Consider the following 14,700-nt stretch of genomic DNA (forward strand, 5'->3'; position numbering starts at 1 on the left):
ACAGCATAATCCTTCATCAGTATCATTCATTTACTCATCATCCAGTCCTACGTTGCCCCATGAGGGGCGTAGGAGCCCGGTGCTAGGCAAATTGGTCCTGACATTTAAGATGAGAGTGACAATCTCACTCATCCCTGAGTGGCATTACGTGAGCAGTAAACCCCAACCATCCCTTGGATATAAACCTTCACAGGTCCAATCCGACTGGAGCGCCGTAATTTCCCACTAAACCACCAGACGCCAAAATTTGGTTATATGCTTACCACCTATTGTAGTAAATGGTGTCCTGGTGTACAGGAAACCAATTGGCTTGTCACTCAGTATAGTCACTCACAGGCAGAAAAAAGAGGAAAGAATGAAGGAAAGAAAGACAGAAGAGGGAGTGTTAAGTCACCCGTAGGCAGAGGGACAAGGAAAGAATGAAGGAAAGACAGAAGAGGATGGAAGGAAAGAAGGATGGGGGAGAGGAAAGGACAGACAACCGAGAGCAGCACTACATCGAGTGAGTGGATGGTGAGTGTCCCCAATATCATTAAATATATTAAGTAAAGAATAGGACCTAACACTGAACCCAGCGGCACTCCACTGTAACGTTTATCCAGTCTGCTCTTTCCATTTACTAAAACTCTGCTTTCGTCAGGCGAGCCAATTTTCTACCCACCCGAGAGCACTGCCACTGAAACCATGTGCCTCTAGCTACTGAAGTAGTCTCTTGTGTGGAACTTTGTCAAAAGCGTTTTGAAAATCGAGGTAGACAACATCAACAGATTTAGTCTCTTCGTACATATTCAGTATATCACTGAAAAAATCCACAGGCTCGTGAAGCAATAGCGATTATTCGAAAACCACGTTGTAAATTTTGGTGAGATTGTTTCTGTTTCGCAAACTTGTCTCTGATAATAGTTTCAAGCAATTTGCAAACTACCCATGTTAAACTAATTGGACGGTAGTTTTCTAGCTGTGCTCTGTTGCCCTTTTTTAATATTGGGATTACGTTAGCAAGCTTCCATTTATGTGGCACCTTACTGCACTTAAGTGATAAGTTAAAAAGTTCAGATAAAAGCTTTGATATTTCATTCTGTAGTTCCTTTAATACATGTGCAGATATTTTGTCTGGTCCCGGTGTTTTATCCTCTTTTAATTTGCTAATTGCAAGTAGTATGTCGCGATCACTAACTGTAATGTCATTATGTTGCCCTCTTCTATAGGAACTGGGAAAACGGCAGGAATCGTATGTATATTTTCTGTTGTAAATACTGACGCAAAGAAAGTAAGCCGGGAGGGAAGGGGTTCGCTATATAAATGAAGGGAGGGTAAGGAGGGGGTAGGGGAAAAGGGAAGGAGGTAGGGAGATGGAGGAAGGAATAAGGAATGTGAGGGAAGAAGTGAGGTAGGGAGGTGGACGGGGGGAATGTAGATGAAGAAAGGAGGAAGTTAGGGAGGGTGGAAGGTGGGCGTGGGGGATGTAGGTGGACAAGTGAGGAGGGAGTTGGGGAGGTAGCGGGTTTGATTCTGTATATAAGACGAAATTGTAGGAGGTGATGTAGCCAGTTGACGTAAAGGATTAGCAGGGTAAGGTTCTCTCTCTCTCTCTCTCTCTCTCTCTCTCTCTCTCTCTCTCTCTCTCTCTCTCTCTCTCTCTTTCCACCTCACTCATAGACATGTATCTATGTATATACAGTAAAATCACCTAAAAGTAGTTTGAATAATCTAAATAAGAGACGTTGTTGTACAGATAGGTTGTTATTGTTATTATTTTCACTGTGGTCCCAGGCTCATCCGGACGTGAACTAAGTGGACTGCAGACTGAAGTTGCCCTTCTGCAATCCACCATCTTCCTTTGGGGGATAGGGAGGGAGGTGAGGGACATTTGTATAACCGGTCAGTTGAGGCACCTGGTTATATCGGTGTCACCACATGAAGGCGTCTCACCAGCACCACATACAGAGTAGGCTGAAGGTCCTTTTTTGAAAACTGTACTTTGCTGTCCCAAACAGGTCGCAGCTCCTTGAAGATGCACAGTTTGACTCTTCTCTGTCTGGTGGTGGCCGCGGTGGGGGCGGTGGCGGACGATGATTCGGTGAGTTGGGGTGTGGTGTGGTATGGTGTAGTGTGGTGTGGTACTGTGTATGATGTGGTGTGGTGAAGGAAGGTTGAGTGATGCGATGTGGCAATGTGGTGTGATGTGGTGTGGCATGCTGCTGTAGAAGGAAGCATAGTGGGATTGTGTTGTGTGGTGTGGTGTGCTGGTGTGGAAGGAAGTATTGTGGGATTGTGTGGTGTGTGGTGTTGATAGATTCGGTAAGTATTGGAATGGTGTGTTGTGGTCTAGAGGCTTGATGTGGTGTGGTGTGGTGTTGTTCAGTGTGTGGTGTTCAGTGTGTGGTGTGATGTTGTGCAGGGGTATGGTATGACGTGGTGTGGTGAGGTATGATGGTGTGGTAAGCTGTAATGTGACTGGTTGTGGAGGTGATGGTGGTGGGGGTGATATGAGACAAACATACGGTGAGTTGTGGTGTTGTGTGGTGTTTAGTGCGTGGTGTAGTGGGGGAGGATGGAGGTGGATGGGAGACAAAGATTCGGTGGTTTGCGGTGTGATGTGGTGTGGTGTGGTGTGGTGGTGCGTGGTGTGGTGAGAGGTAGCTGATGTAACGAAAGGGGTATGTGATGTGGTGTAGTTGGTGTGGTGTGGTGAGAAGTAGCTGATGTGACGAGTGGGGTATGTGTTGTGGTGTAGTTGATGTGGTGTGGTGATATATTAGGAAGGATGGTGGTGTGTGCGTAATTTGTGTTGTGGTGTGGTGAAGGATGGTTGGTACAGTATTATGGTGCTGTGTTGGATAGTGTTATGATGTGAAGTTGTGTGGTGTGGTGATGGCAGAGAAGCATATTATAGTTATAGTAAAGTTAGTTGCCCTTTGGATGTTCTTTCTTGCTATTAACTCCATAGTCTATCTGTATACCTAGGCTGCTTCCCCCAGAGAAAGTGGGGTAGCCGAGACAGATCGACACACTCCCAATTTACACACACACACACACACACACACACACACACACACACACACACACACACACACACACACACACACACACACACATTTACATGTAACTAAGCCCCAAGGAGAGAAGGTGCAGATCTTCACCGCACCACAACGCACGAAGATCAACTTCGCAGTGCATATGCACTCACAGCCCCATATGCACTCACAGATACCCTCAATTCACGTCCAAATTTAGCTTTCACCCACATAAGGCTCGATGACATCTCCTTCCATTCAGTCACACACTCCTGCACTTCCGGGCTCACTAACAAGGCCACTCCTTCTCTCACTCTTCCCATATCAACATCTGACGTCCTTCCAGTCATACTTCCAAACTTAGATTCACCTCAGTCTCCCTTCCCTTTCTATGCCTGTCTCATTGTAGGAACTGAAAAACAGAGGAGAGGGTCCCTAGTCCCCTCACCCCGTCCCTTTTAGTCACCTTTTATGACACGCAGAGAATACGGTGGCAGAATTCTTCCTAACACAACCGGGCCGCAGAATGGTAGTACCACCCCGCGGTGCGGCCAGATTGTGCCCCCCCCCCCACCACAGAAAGAGTACAGTACAATAACCTGACAAAGATCCGTTACCCACATCAACTCAGTTGTTGGCCAAGTGTTGTCAGATTGGAAGATTAATTTGGCTAATAACCAAGGAGACTCAGTCCTACTTCACAGCCAGGACATCGAATTTCGTGTAACCACGACTTGGTATTTCAGCTGTAGGAGTAGCTCAATTAAGAAAAGTCATTGGCCATGTGTAGTCGGACTGGAAGATTAATTTGATTAGTAACCAAGGAAACTCATTCCTACCACATAACTAAGGCTAGTCGAGTTTCATGCAGCCAGGATTTAGCATTTAACTTGTAGGAGTAGCTGTGTACCATCAGAGGAAAGTACAGTAAACCGACGATATGAATGTTGTCCGCAGATGTTTGGAGGATATGGAGATATTGAGATTGAAGTTGCCCCCTACACAGTCATCAAAGAAACTGAGGTAAAGTACCGTTTTGTGTGTTGTTTTCTTCGTAGCACATCTTTCTTAGCGATTTATTCTTCACGTTGCATCATAGCATTTCTTCCTTGACGATTTATTATGCATATTACACCTTATGCCCCTGAACGATTTATTCCACACATTGCACCCTAGCATCTTGGTAGCACCTCTTCCTTGGCGATATATTCTGCATATTAGACCTTAGCATCTTCGTAGCATTTCTTTCTTTGCGTCTTATTACCTTCGCCAAAGAGCTCATGTTTTAGCCCACGTTGGTTTGTTTGTCTGTCTGTTAGCAGGATTACTCAAAAAGTTATGAACGGATTTTGATGAATTTTGTGGAAGGGTGGGTCATGGGCCAAGGAAGGAAAGATTAAATTTAGGGGTGGATCCGGATCCAGATCCGGAGTATCCCACACAATATCTCGAAAAGTTCTCAGTGAATATCAATGAAATTTTGTGGAAAGGTGGGCCATTGGCCAAAAAAGAATTGATTAAATTTTGGGGCGGATCCGGATCCTATATCCACGGATCCGGATGCGGGAATACTCTAAAAGTCATGAACGAATTTTGATGAAATTTTGTGGAAGGGTGGGCCATGGGCCTAGGAAGAAATGATTAAATTTGATCCGGATCCGGATTATCCCGTACAATATTTCCAAAAGTTCTCAATGAATTTCATTGAAATTTTGTGGAAAGGCTGACCATGGACCAAGAAAGAATAGTTTAAATTTTGGGGCGGATCCGGATCCGGATTCTATATCCACGGATCCGGATCCAGATCCTTTTTAATGGCATTGGGGAAGATATGCGCTCTCTGAATGCTTTCTAGTTTTGCATTTTATACTTTAACATTCTCCTGGTAGCACAGGACGCTTCGTCGCAACAATTTCATACTTACTTATTTTGCATTTTACACCTTGGTATCATTTTTGTGATACAGGATGTTTCGTAGCACTCCTTCCTTAGTGACTTATTTGCATGCTACTCCTTAACATCTTCTTGTATGCCATATTTCTGTCTTTGCGTATGTATGCATGTATGTATGTTTGTACGTATGTGTGTATAGAGATAGATAGATAGATAGATATACTGTATGTGCTTTTATTCTTGCCTCATGATCCGAATTTCCTACAGAACTATGAGGTAAGGAGCTACGGGACGGTGAAATGGGTCTGCAACCACATGGTTGGTACCAAGGCGGACAAGAGGCAGAAGAAGAAGAATATGATGAGGATGTTCTACAGCCTCTTTGAGTATGTGAACGGGAAGAACAGCAAAGGTGAGTGAACAGTATGCCGGAGAGAGGGGAAGGGACGTTATTACTGTACATTCATACTCGTTTTACCTTAAATTGACCTAAATATGCCAAATTTCCATCTTGTATGCAGAGCTGCAGCAACAGAGTAACACTAGGATATGGTACTAGTCACGAAGAAGTGCTATGGAAAGGATGTAGAGCCGTAGTATTGTCTTTTTTCTGCCACTGAGTTATGGAAAATAGCCACAGACGGACGAAAATCTCCATCAAGTTATGGTGCATAAACTATAGTTGAGCTTTAATTAAATGCACGCCGTGAATTTAACTTGAAGAACATGTTAACGATGTTCTGCAGCCCGTTACAGTATTCAGACGACAAGAACAGCAGTCATTAGTGGACAGTAGACCATTTAAAACAAAATAAAAATCTGCATTAACAGAACATTGGGATTAACTCAAGTAACAATATCAGAATGTTCAGCGACCTGTGAGCTCTTGAACAACAAGAACAAGACGAATGTTATCGTGTGTTTAATCCCATATTTTCTCCCTCAGAGGAAGACCTGGACATGACGACGCCGATGACGATACAGACAGACCATCTTGAAGAGGATGTGTATAAGGTGAAGATGTGCTCCTACATCCCCACGGCACTGCAGGCCGACCCACCCATGCCTGTGGATCAGGATGTGTACATTGATTCAAGGGAGGACTTCAAAGTGGCTGTGAGGTGGGTTTTTATGGCAATGGTAGCAATAGTATTACAGCAGTAGTAGTAGTAACCCCACGGCACTGCAGGCCAACCCACCCATGTCCGTTAAGTTTGTGTCTGCTGTTTATATCAGTCCATAGTAAGTCCACTGAAGAACAGGATCGTTTCCTCAGGAGTGATAGCCATAATTAACATTTCGCTATACTGGCAAAAGACGTAAGGGGGGATAATGTCTGTAGAAAGAGTGATGCTACAGAAGCTCAGATATGTTCTGTCGTCATCATATACATCATAAAATTACGCTAAAAAACACAGGCTTTCCCACAATTTCGTGCTCCCGGGTTTAACAACAGGTCCCTCAGTCCTAACCTTTCTTGTTGTTCCGCCACGCCAGGTCGTTCAATGGGTGGATGATGGGCATGAAGGAGTGGGAGAACCAGAAGAGAATCCTTATCAAAGATCTCAAGGAGGCTGAGGAGGAGGGCGCCGACTATACCAAGGTCTATGGGTAAGTGGTTGTTGAAACTGCCGTGTTAAATGTTGACATTGCAATGTTGAATGTTGATACTGAAAAGGGGCTTGAAGGATTTTGACTAGGAGCGTGTCAGTTGTATTAAGATTTAAGGGTACGGATCTTGATGTTATCTTAGTGTCTCTTTTCACTTGCATCTTCAGTTTAAATACAATAATACTGGAGTTGGGTCGATTATGATAGGGCTAATAGTGACAGTGTTATTACAGTTTCTGTATTTCAGTCATCCATTCCCACCCCTTCCCCATTTAAAGATTGTTGGGTGAAAGTTTGGATATTATTATTATTGTAATTTTTCTGCATATCTTTCGTCAATTTACGGTTATTTTTCGTTTCTTTCTTCTTTCCATACCACATAAGGATGTTGTCTGTCTGTCTGTCTGTCTGTCTGTCTCTCTCTCTCTCTCTCTCTCTCTCGTCCGTTCCCTAAGGCTCAGCAGCTCTCCCACCCTCACATTGACCCTTCTGCTCCCCAACAGAGCCATGTACAAGCCACATATGAGCACTCAGACCTTGAACAACGAGGTGTGGGTCCAGATTGCTTAGAGAATGGAATATCTGAGTTCTAATTGGCTGCTTGGACCCGTGACGCCATCAAAGCTGCTTGAACCCTTGACATGATCAGAGTCTACCCTGATGGGCTTCTTCAACCCATGACGTCACAAGCTTTAAACAGAAAGCGTGCTTTGAACACATGTCATCAGACCTTGTTGTGATAGGCTTCTTCAACCTATAACATCAGCGAAACCCACTGATTGGCTTTTTCAACCCGTGACGTCATCCAAACTCCCTCTGATTGTCTGCTAGAACCTACGATGTCAGAGAAACGCTGTGATTGGCTCCCAACCTATGACGTCATTGTAGCTCGCTGATTGTCTTCTAGGATACTCTAACGTCACAGAGGAGTATACACCCTTCTTACTGTGATCATGTATTATTTGTAATTTTACTCACACAGCCACATGTGCACACAAGAAATTATTGCACACTGCTATATATTTTACAGCAGTGTGCAGTCGCACATTGTCTCACACACACACACACACACACACACACACACACACACACACACACACACACACACACACACACACACACACACACACACACACACACTTTAATTTTCTGCACGTATGGAATTTGGTGGTAGTAATAGAAAAGATGTTTAAAAATACTAAATAAAAAATAAAATGTTAAGACATGCTAAATTGATGATTTGATGGAGGGAGAATACGGAGTGAATGGAGAGAAAATGTGGTGAGAATGGAGAGAAGATGTAAAGAGAATGGAGAGAGAGTATGTAGAGAAGGGAGGGGAAGAAGAGGAGAGAATGGAGGGATGTGGAGAGAACAATAAGATGATGAGAGAATAGAGAGAAATTTGGTGAGAAAAGGGAGATGAGAGAATGGATTATTATTATCTTCATGTATCTGACTCTGGGCATAGGCTTAATAGCCCATCCCTTGAGAAGTTGAGGTCCAGTAGTACTCCTAAGTACCATACACCTCCGCACGTCACCACTTTGACGTTAACATCCACCGTCCATATTGAATATATACTAGGACCGTCACATACAGGACTAATGCACTGGTATTAGTGAGGGTGTTTTATATATGTAGGTGGGTATTATGGTAGAACAGTAAAGTTGGGTTTTAGCAAAATTTAACACATCAAGAGCTCTTACATCTAAATATTTTCTCATAAACTTTATGTATCTTTAACGTCAACGTTGTTTGCAGCAGTAGCGTAGATGATAATTTATTCTTTTTACTCTAACTTGGCCTAGAAAATTGCCGTTTCTCCATCTTGAATGCCGAGTTTTAGCAGTAGATTAGCACTTGAATGTGATGCTAGTCATGGAGAAGTAATTTGGAACGAATTTAGAGTTGTAGCATTTAGCATTGTCTTTTCTTATCACTGAAATACGTGGACTAAGGTACAAAAGGACGAAAATCTCCGCCAAATTAAAGAGAATGGTCTGTGAAACAGTGTAGTTCCAATGAAGTGATACAGAAAAGATGTAAAGCCGTAGCACTGTCATTTGGCTGTCACTGAATTAATATGAAAAAACTGCACTGTAGCTGCAACCCAGGCTCATCTGAACATAACCCGTTGGACTTCAGACTGAAGTTGCCTTTCCCCTACAGTCCACCATTCTCCATTCAGGAGGACAGAGAGGGAGTTGAGAGACATTAGTGTAATCAGGCAGCGGAGCCGACTGGTTATATTGTGCAACTACGTGAAGTTGTCCCTCTCTAGCAGCTTTGAACTGGAAGTGTTAGATACTATTTTAGTATTATTATCTATGTACTATCCGAGTATCTATTTATGTCTCTGTCTGTCTCTCTATCTGTCTGTCTGTGTGTCTGTCTGTCTCCCTCTATTTATCTATCTATATCTTATGTTTCTCTTCAGTTAGGATCATCTATGAACTATTTGTCTTTTTATATGTCTGTCTGTGTGTCCGTCTGTCTATCTGTCTATGTGTCTGTCTGTCTGTCTCCCTGTATTTATCTATACATCTATGTTTCCATTCAGTTATGTATGTCCATCCATCCATCTATCTATGTATGTCTATCTATATCTGTTTGTGTGTGTGTCCCTCTAATTGTCTACGTATGTGTCTGTCTGCCTGTCTGTTTATTTATTTATCCCGTTTCACATCTGGACGTCCTTTTAGACTTGAACAAAGTCGTTGGAAATAGCAAGACTAAACGCGTAAACAAGTAAGCAAGCTTTATATTCTTTTCATCTGTCAAAGATCCCTAACCTCTTTCGGCTCTGTTAATGGCCAAATGTGGTTAGATTAGAGAGTTAATTTGAGAAGTAACCAAGGAGACCCATTCATATCTCATTACTAGGGCACATAGAATTTCAACAAGGTGCAAGTTAGTGTAGTTAGATTGGGGAGATGGTTTAACTAGTAACCAAGGAAACGCATTTCTCTCAACTAAGACGCGCTAAATTTCAGAAAGCGACTAGTTAGTGTAGATTGGAGGTTGATTTGACTTGTAACCAAGAAGACTCCTACCTCATAACTAAGGCTCTAAGAATTTCAATAAACCACAACAAAGTATTCAGGCTGTGGAAGTGATCAAGTTCCATTAGATGAGAAACAACCCGACTACTGAAAGATGCGGGACCGTATGGGATTTTGCTGGAGTGAAGCACCTTCCTTGTGAAAATGTGTAGGGAGCTAAAGTGATGTACAGTACCTCAATATTTGAACCAACTGGCGGAGTGGTTAAGGGTTAGGCAAGAATGAAGTATTTCGTTTTGGAGGGTAATCTGTCTAAGGTCAAGGTCACAGGGCTAAATCAAATATTTGGCCCTCATACCAGGTGATGGGCTTGGGTGTTGCTCTCTCTAAGTGCCCCTTCCTGATTATTTCTCTTTTTGGTCGATTTTGAAGACATAATCGGGTAATATCAGTATTTTTTTTTTTCAGTCTACCATCCTCCATTCGGGGTATAGAGACTCATGGGAGCTGAGGGACAGTAATATCGGTGCCACACCGTGAAGCCGCCCCTCTTCAGCACCCACACTCACGGTGGAAAGTAAGTACAGAGGAGATGGAGCTGTATAGTAGCCTATTATTGAAAGTGTGTGTGTGTGTGTGTGTGTGTGTGTGTGTGTGTGTGTTACCGTCGAGGGTAAGTACGTACCGGTAGCAGTGTTATTGGAACGTGTGGAACGCTGTATTCCGTTTTTCACCTGGCAAAGATCGAATTGAGTAGTAACCAAGGAAACTCATTCCTGCCACTTTTAACTAAAGCTCATCGTCTTGAATGCAACAACAACTTGATATGCGAGCTATGACCGTTGCCTAGTTCCTTCAGATGAAAACAGGCTGACTATAGTGACGTGTTGTGGGTGTATGGAAGTTATAGGCTATGCTCCCACTGTGTGTGTGTGTGTGTGTGTGTGTGTGTGTGTGTGTGTGTGTGTGTTTGCTTCTTCTGTTCCTTTCTTCTTATTGTTTACGTCCCCTTCCCACACAGACACAGTCTGCAACAGCAGTAGTACAGTATAGGAAGAACGTTGCCCGGTGAACTGTTCTTTCTAGAGGCAGCCTTTCGGTACAGTACACAGGATCAGCTTAGGCGTCGTAAATAAACACTGGTTTCTTAAGTTCACTGTCTTTATTTTCCATATAACTACACTTAATGCTTGCCGACTTAACCTCACAGTTGTCACAAGTGCTGGAGATATACAGTCTTCACTAAATGCAATTACACTTAATGCTTGCCAGCTACACTTCACTGTTTTTACAAGTACCGAAGATATACAGACTTCACTAATTGCAGTTACACTTAATGCTTGCCAACAACACTGTACTGACACTGCACTGACACTGAACTAAACTCAAGCTGAACTGACAGCTGACTGAAACTGCTCTAGTCTCTTCCCGATTCTTATATACGCTTCCTATATTCTAGATCTACTATTTCTTCAAAGTTCTCGTGCATTCTCGAGGGGGCAACAGATACAACAGTTACCAAACCGGAGACTTCCAAAACATGCCAGTTTTCTTACACTGCATAACACTAAATTATTTAGCAAACAAACGGAGGTAAAAGTACATAATTTAACAGTCACATAGATATAACATTATAGAGAAAAAGAGCACAAAAATTACTGCATAACTTTACAAAATACCTCTGCGTACAACCAGCAGGCTAACTGGCAACTCTGACACGTAGGGGGGAAAAAATGGGAAGTACGGAGAACTCTACATACTAACTAGCAATCCAGATTCATAACACTGCAGACAGTTATTCTTTGCTAAATAAGATCTATGTACAAATATAAATTAAATTATAAATGTTGTTCCTTTGTTACTAAGAAAACTGTAGGGGAGAGAGGGAGGAGAGAAGGAAGGAGAGAAACGGTGTAAGAGAGAGAGAGAGAGAGAGAGAGAGTGACATGGATACAAGGTAAATAGTCACAGATAGATAGATACAGATAAGCAGATACACATTTTATTCCAGGATAAGTAAAACTACTAAATTAGAGTAGGCTTTACCAGTGCCATTTTTATTCGTTTTTTTTTTTTTTTTTTTTTTTTTTACAGCTGTACTAAAAGTATATGGGGGAAAAAGAGAAATTACCCTTTCAGCACGATTTCATTCAGCCAAGGAAAGCCCTGTCGTATTGAAGGGGTTGATGAGAGCTGTATAAGATGATCCATATATATTTCTGTCTATCTCTAGCTAGACGCCACAATCCCTTAAGGGGTGGTCACAGACAAATCACCTCCATGTCGCCTTGTCTCAAGCTATTTCACTGCCTTTCCCCTAGCTTACATCCCCTCTCTCATAAGCCCATCTACTCCATCCGCCCATCTCATCCTCAGTATCCGTCTGTCATGTTGTTTAATTACGAAGTTAGTAAAAAAAAATGTCTTCGGTTAAGTAGTGTTGACAGACGAACTACACGTACTGAGCTGTTTGTGCTCTACTGCAACATGGCTCAGATTTTCATCCTTTTGCAGCTTATTTCCGGAACTCATTGACAGAAAAACGCAATACTATGGCTCTACATACTTCCACTGCACTTGTTACTAGCATCGCATTCTAACGTTAATCTCTTGTTACAAGTCAGCATTCAAGGTGGAGAGATGATAATTTTTGGCCAAAGTAGGGTAAAAAGAGAATAACACTTTAGGCTGTCAGGATGGGTAAACTGCTGCCTTTAGGGATGCGATAAAGAAGTTTAGGAAATACTGCTCTAACCCCTTCAGTTCAGAGGCATGGAGGGCTTCAATATCGCCTTCATTAACTTCATCACTTCAAAACATCTCCCTTGATCCAAATAAAATCTTATGGAGGTAGCAAGAGTGTAAGAAACATCATCGCACGATATATAATTATTTAAATGCCATCAGTTTTGTACACACACACACACACACACACACACAGACACACACACACACACACACACACACACACACACACACACACACACATATATATATATATATATATATATATATATATATATATATATATATATATATATATATCGCTTGGAACCTTATTCTGAGAGGCTTCGTTGGTTTCATAATATCTCCTCCTTAGCGACTAACTTTTCACGTTTCACCTCTTTGCCTTCTTGTGTGTTCTTGATGCAAACCATGTAGATATCGCAGCGATATCGATAACATGCAAGAGAATGTTAAGGTGAAATAAACAGAATAAGTCCCCAAGGAAGAGGTGCTACGAAGACTCCCATGCCAGTTAGGACACTACCCTTAACATCTAAGAATATACAGTTGTTGGTGTTGTGCCTCCAGCCTCATATGAAATGTGAACCCAGTTGGCTGCAGGCTGAAGTTGGTCTCTGCTGTAGCCCACCCTATTTCGGGGAGTAGATAGGGAATTGAGGGACTTGTAACCGGGCAGCTCCACCGAGTAGTCATAATGGTGCCACCACTAGAAAGCGTCACTCTCCAGCACTACAATATACAGTACATGGATAGAGTATTTGTGATTATAAACTTCCGACGCTATTTATTGAACTAGAGTCATTGCACTTACCGTTGTAGACTAGATAAAATAAAGTCTCTCTCTCTCTCTCTCTCTCTCTCTCTCTCTCTCTCTCTCTCTCATGGAGTATAAGAAATATGAGGTTTATGCCTTTTTTTTCTTTCTTTTGAGATGGTGTGGTCGTTGATGTGGTGTGGCGGTGGTGGAATGGCTGGTTGATACGGGAGGTGTGTGCAAGCGATTGTGTGATAGTTGTGGTGGTGATGATGTGGTGTGGTGATTGTGGTGGAAGTTGAGGTACGAGGTAGTGGTAGTATGGTAAAGGTGTGGTTTGGTAATCGTGATGGGAAATGAAAGTGCAGTGTGGTAGTGGTGTGGTGTAGTGGTACTGGTGCTGGTCTGTGTATGGAGTGAAGATGCAGTGGTGTGGTATAGTGGCAAAGTGTGGTTGGGTTGGGTGTGGTGTTGTGGTACTGTGGTATTTGTAACTTATTAATGGACTTGGTGAAAGTGAGGTGTTCGCACTGAAGTCGAGTTTTGGGTTAGGACAAAATCTACAGTATGAATGTACGAGTCTTTGAACTGGAAATGTGTTAATTACAGTGCATATCGTATTGTGTAGTAGTCCGCGTGTGTGTTTGTGAGGAGGGGGGGGAAATATGAAATTTGTTATTCTGAGCTACTTGCATGTTAAGTTCTTTCCTTTGTGGTGTGTGTGTGTGTGTGTGTGTGTGTGTGTGTGTGTGTGTGTGTGTGTGTGTGTGTGTTTTAATGCTCACTTCACTTAGTGGTGTGTGTGGTTGTAGGTGTGGGTGTTTGTGGTGGTGTGGGTGGGCAGGGTAGGGTCTGGGTGCTACGAGACTGAGAAGTAGTAGGGGAGCGTAGTAAGGGGCGGGTTTGGGGATGGGGAAGTGGATATCCCCAAGAATTACTCCTGGTCACCCCTCCTTCGCCTGAAAAAGATGTGAGAAAAATTAGCTTGGTCATCGCTTCTTCGCTTTAAAAGAAAACAGGACAAATTCGTCAGTTGCTGAGTAAAACTGGCTCCAAATGCAGTGAGATTATCATCATCATCATCATCATCATCATCATCATCATCATCATCCCTGCCTCTTTTTCACATCCATAAATCAGCTGTTGAGCGTAATCGTCCTCAGGTAGATAGTATACCGGTAATATAATTACTGAAGTTATACTCCTTTTTACACTTTTAGTTACAACAAAACGAATTTTATTATGCAGCCACGACCTAGTACTCACGTTGTGGGAATGACCTAGTTCCCCCAGGTGAAAACTGTGTTATCAAATGACGTCTTTTACTTGTCCTTCTATGTGTGTCTCTCCCTCCCTCCCTCCCCCCCTGTCTGTCTGTCTCTGTCTCTCTCTCTCTCTGTCTCTGTCTCTCTCTCTCTCTCTCTCTCTCTCTCTCTCTTTCTCTCTCTCTCTCTCTCTCTCTCTCTCTCTCACTACCTACCTAACCAACGAACTAACCTTGACCCTGCAGCATCGTAGCATCATGACTAGATATAGCCGGATAGTGTGGCTGCAAGGAACAGCTCTGCTGTCAGTTTGTCTGTCTGTCTGTCTATCTGTCTGTCTATCGATTGATCGATTTATATCTATCTGTCTGTCTATCTATCTCTTTTTCTTTCTGTCTATCTCTCCCA

At 42.7% G+C, this 14,700-nt stretch overlaps 1 protein-coding gene across 1 annotated transcript; it reads left to right on the forward strand.

Annotated features, from left to right (window-relative positions):
* The first annotated feature begins 1,977 nt into the window (after positions 1 to 1,977).
* On the forward strand, positions 1,978 to 7,734 carry LOC145409596 (heme-binding protein 2-like). The gene is made up of 6 exons (XM_080279949.1): positions 1,978 to 2,080; positions 3,975 to 4,040; positions 5,178 to 5,322; positions 5,857 to 6,031; positions 6,408 to 6,521; positions 7,025 to 7,734. The coding sequence occupies exons 1-6, from the start codon at positions 2,015 to 2,017 to the stop codon at positions 7,089 to 7,091; spliced, it is 633 nt and encodes a 210-aa protein (XP_080136075.1). The 5' UTR covers positions 1,978 to 2,014; the 3' UTR covers positions 7,092 to 7,734.
* Positions 7,735 to 14,700: the final 6,966 nt, after the last annotated feature.

Source organism: Coenobita brevimanus, chromosome 82, assembly GCF_032717465.1.
Source record: "Coenobita brevimanus isolate Jiangsu-jjx chromosome 82, ASM3271746v2, whole genome shotgun sequence".
NCBI classification, from domain to species: Eukaryota; Metazoa; Arthropoda; class Malacostraca; order Decapoda; family Coenobitidae; genus Coenobita; species Coenobita brevimanus.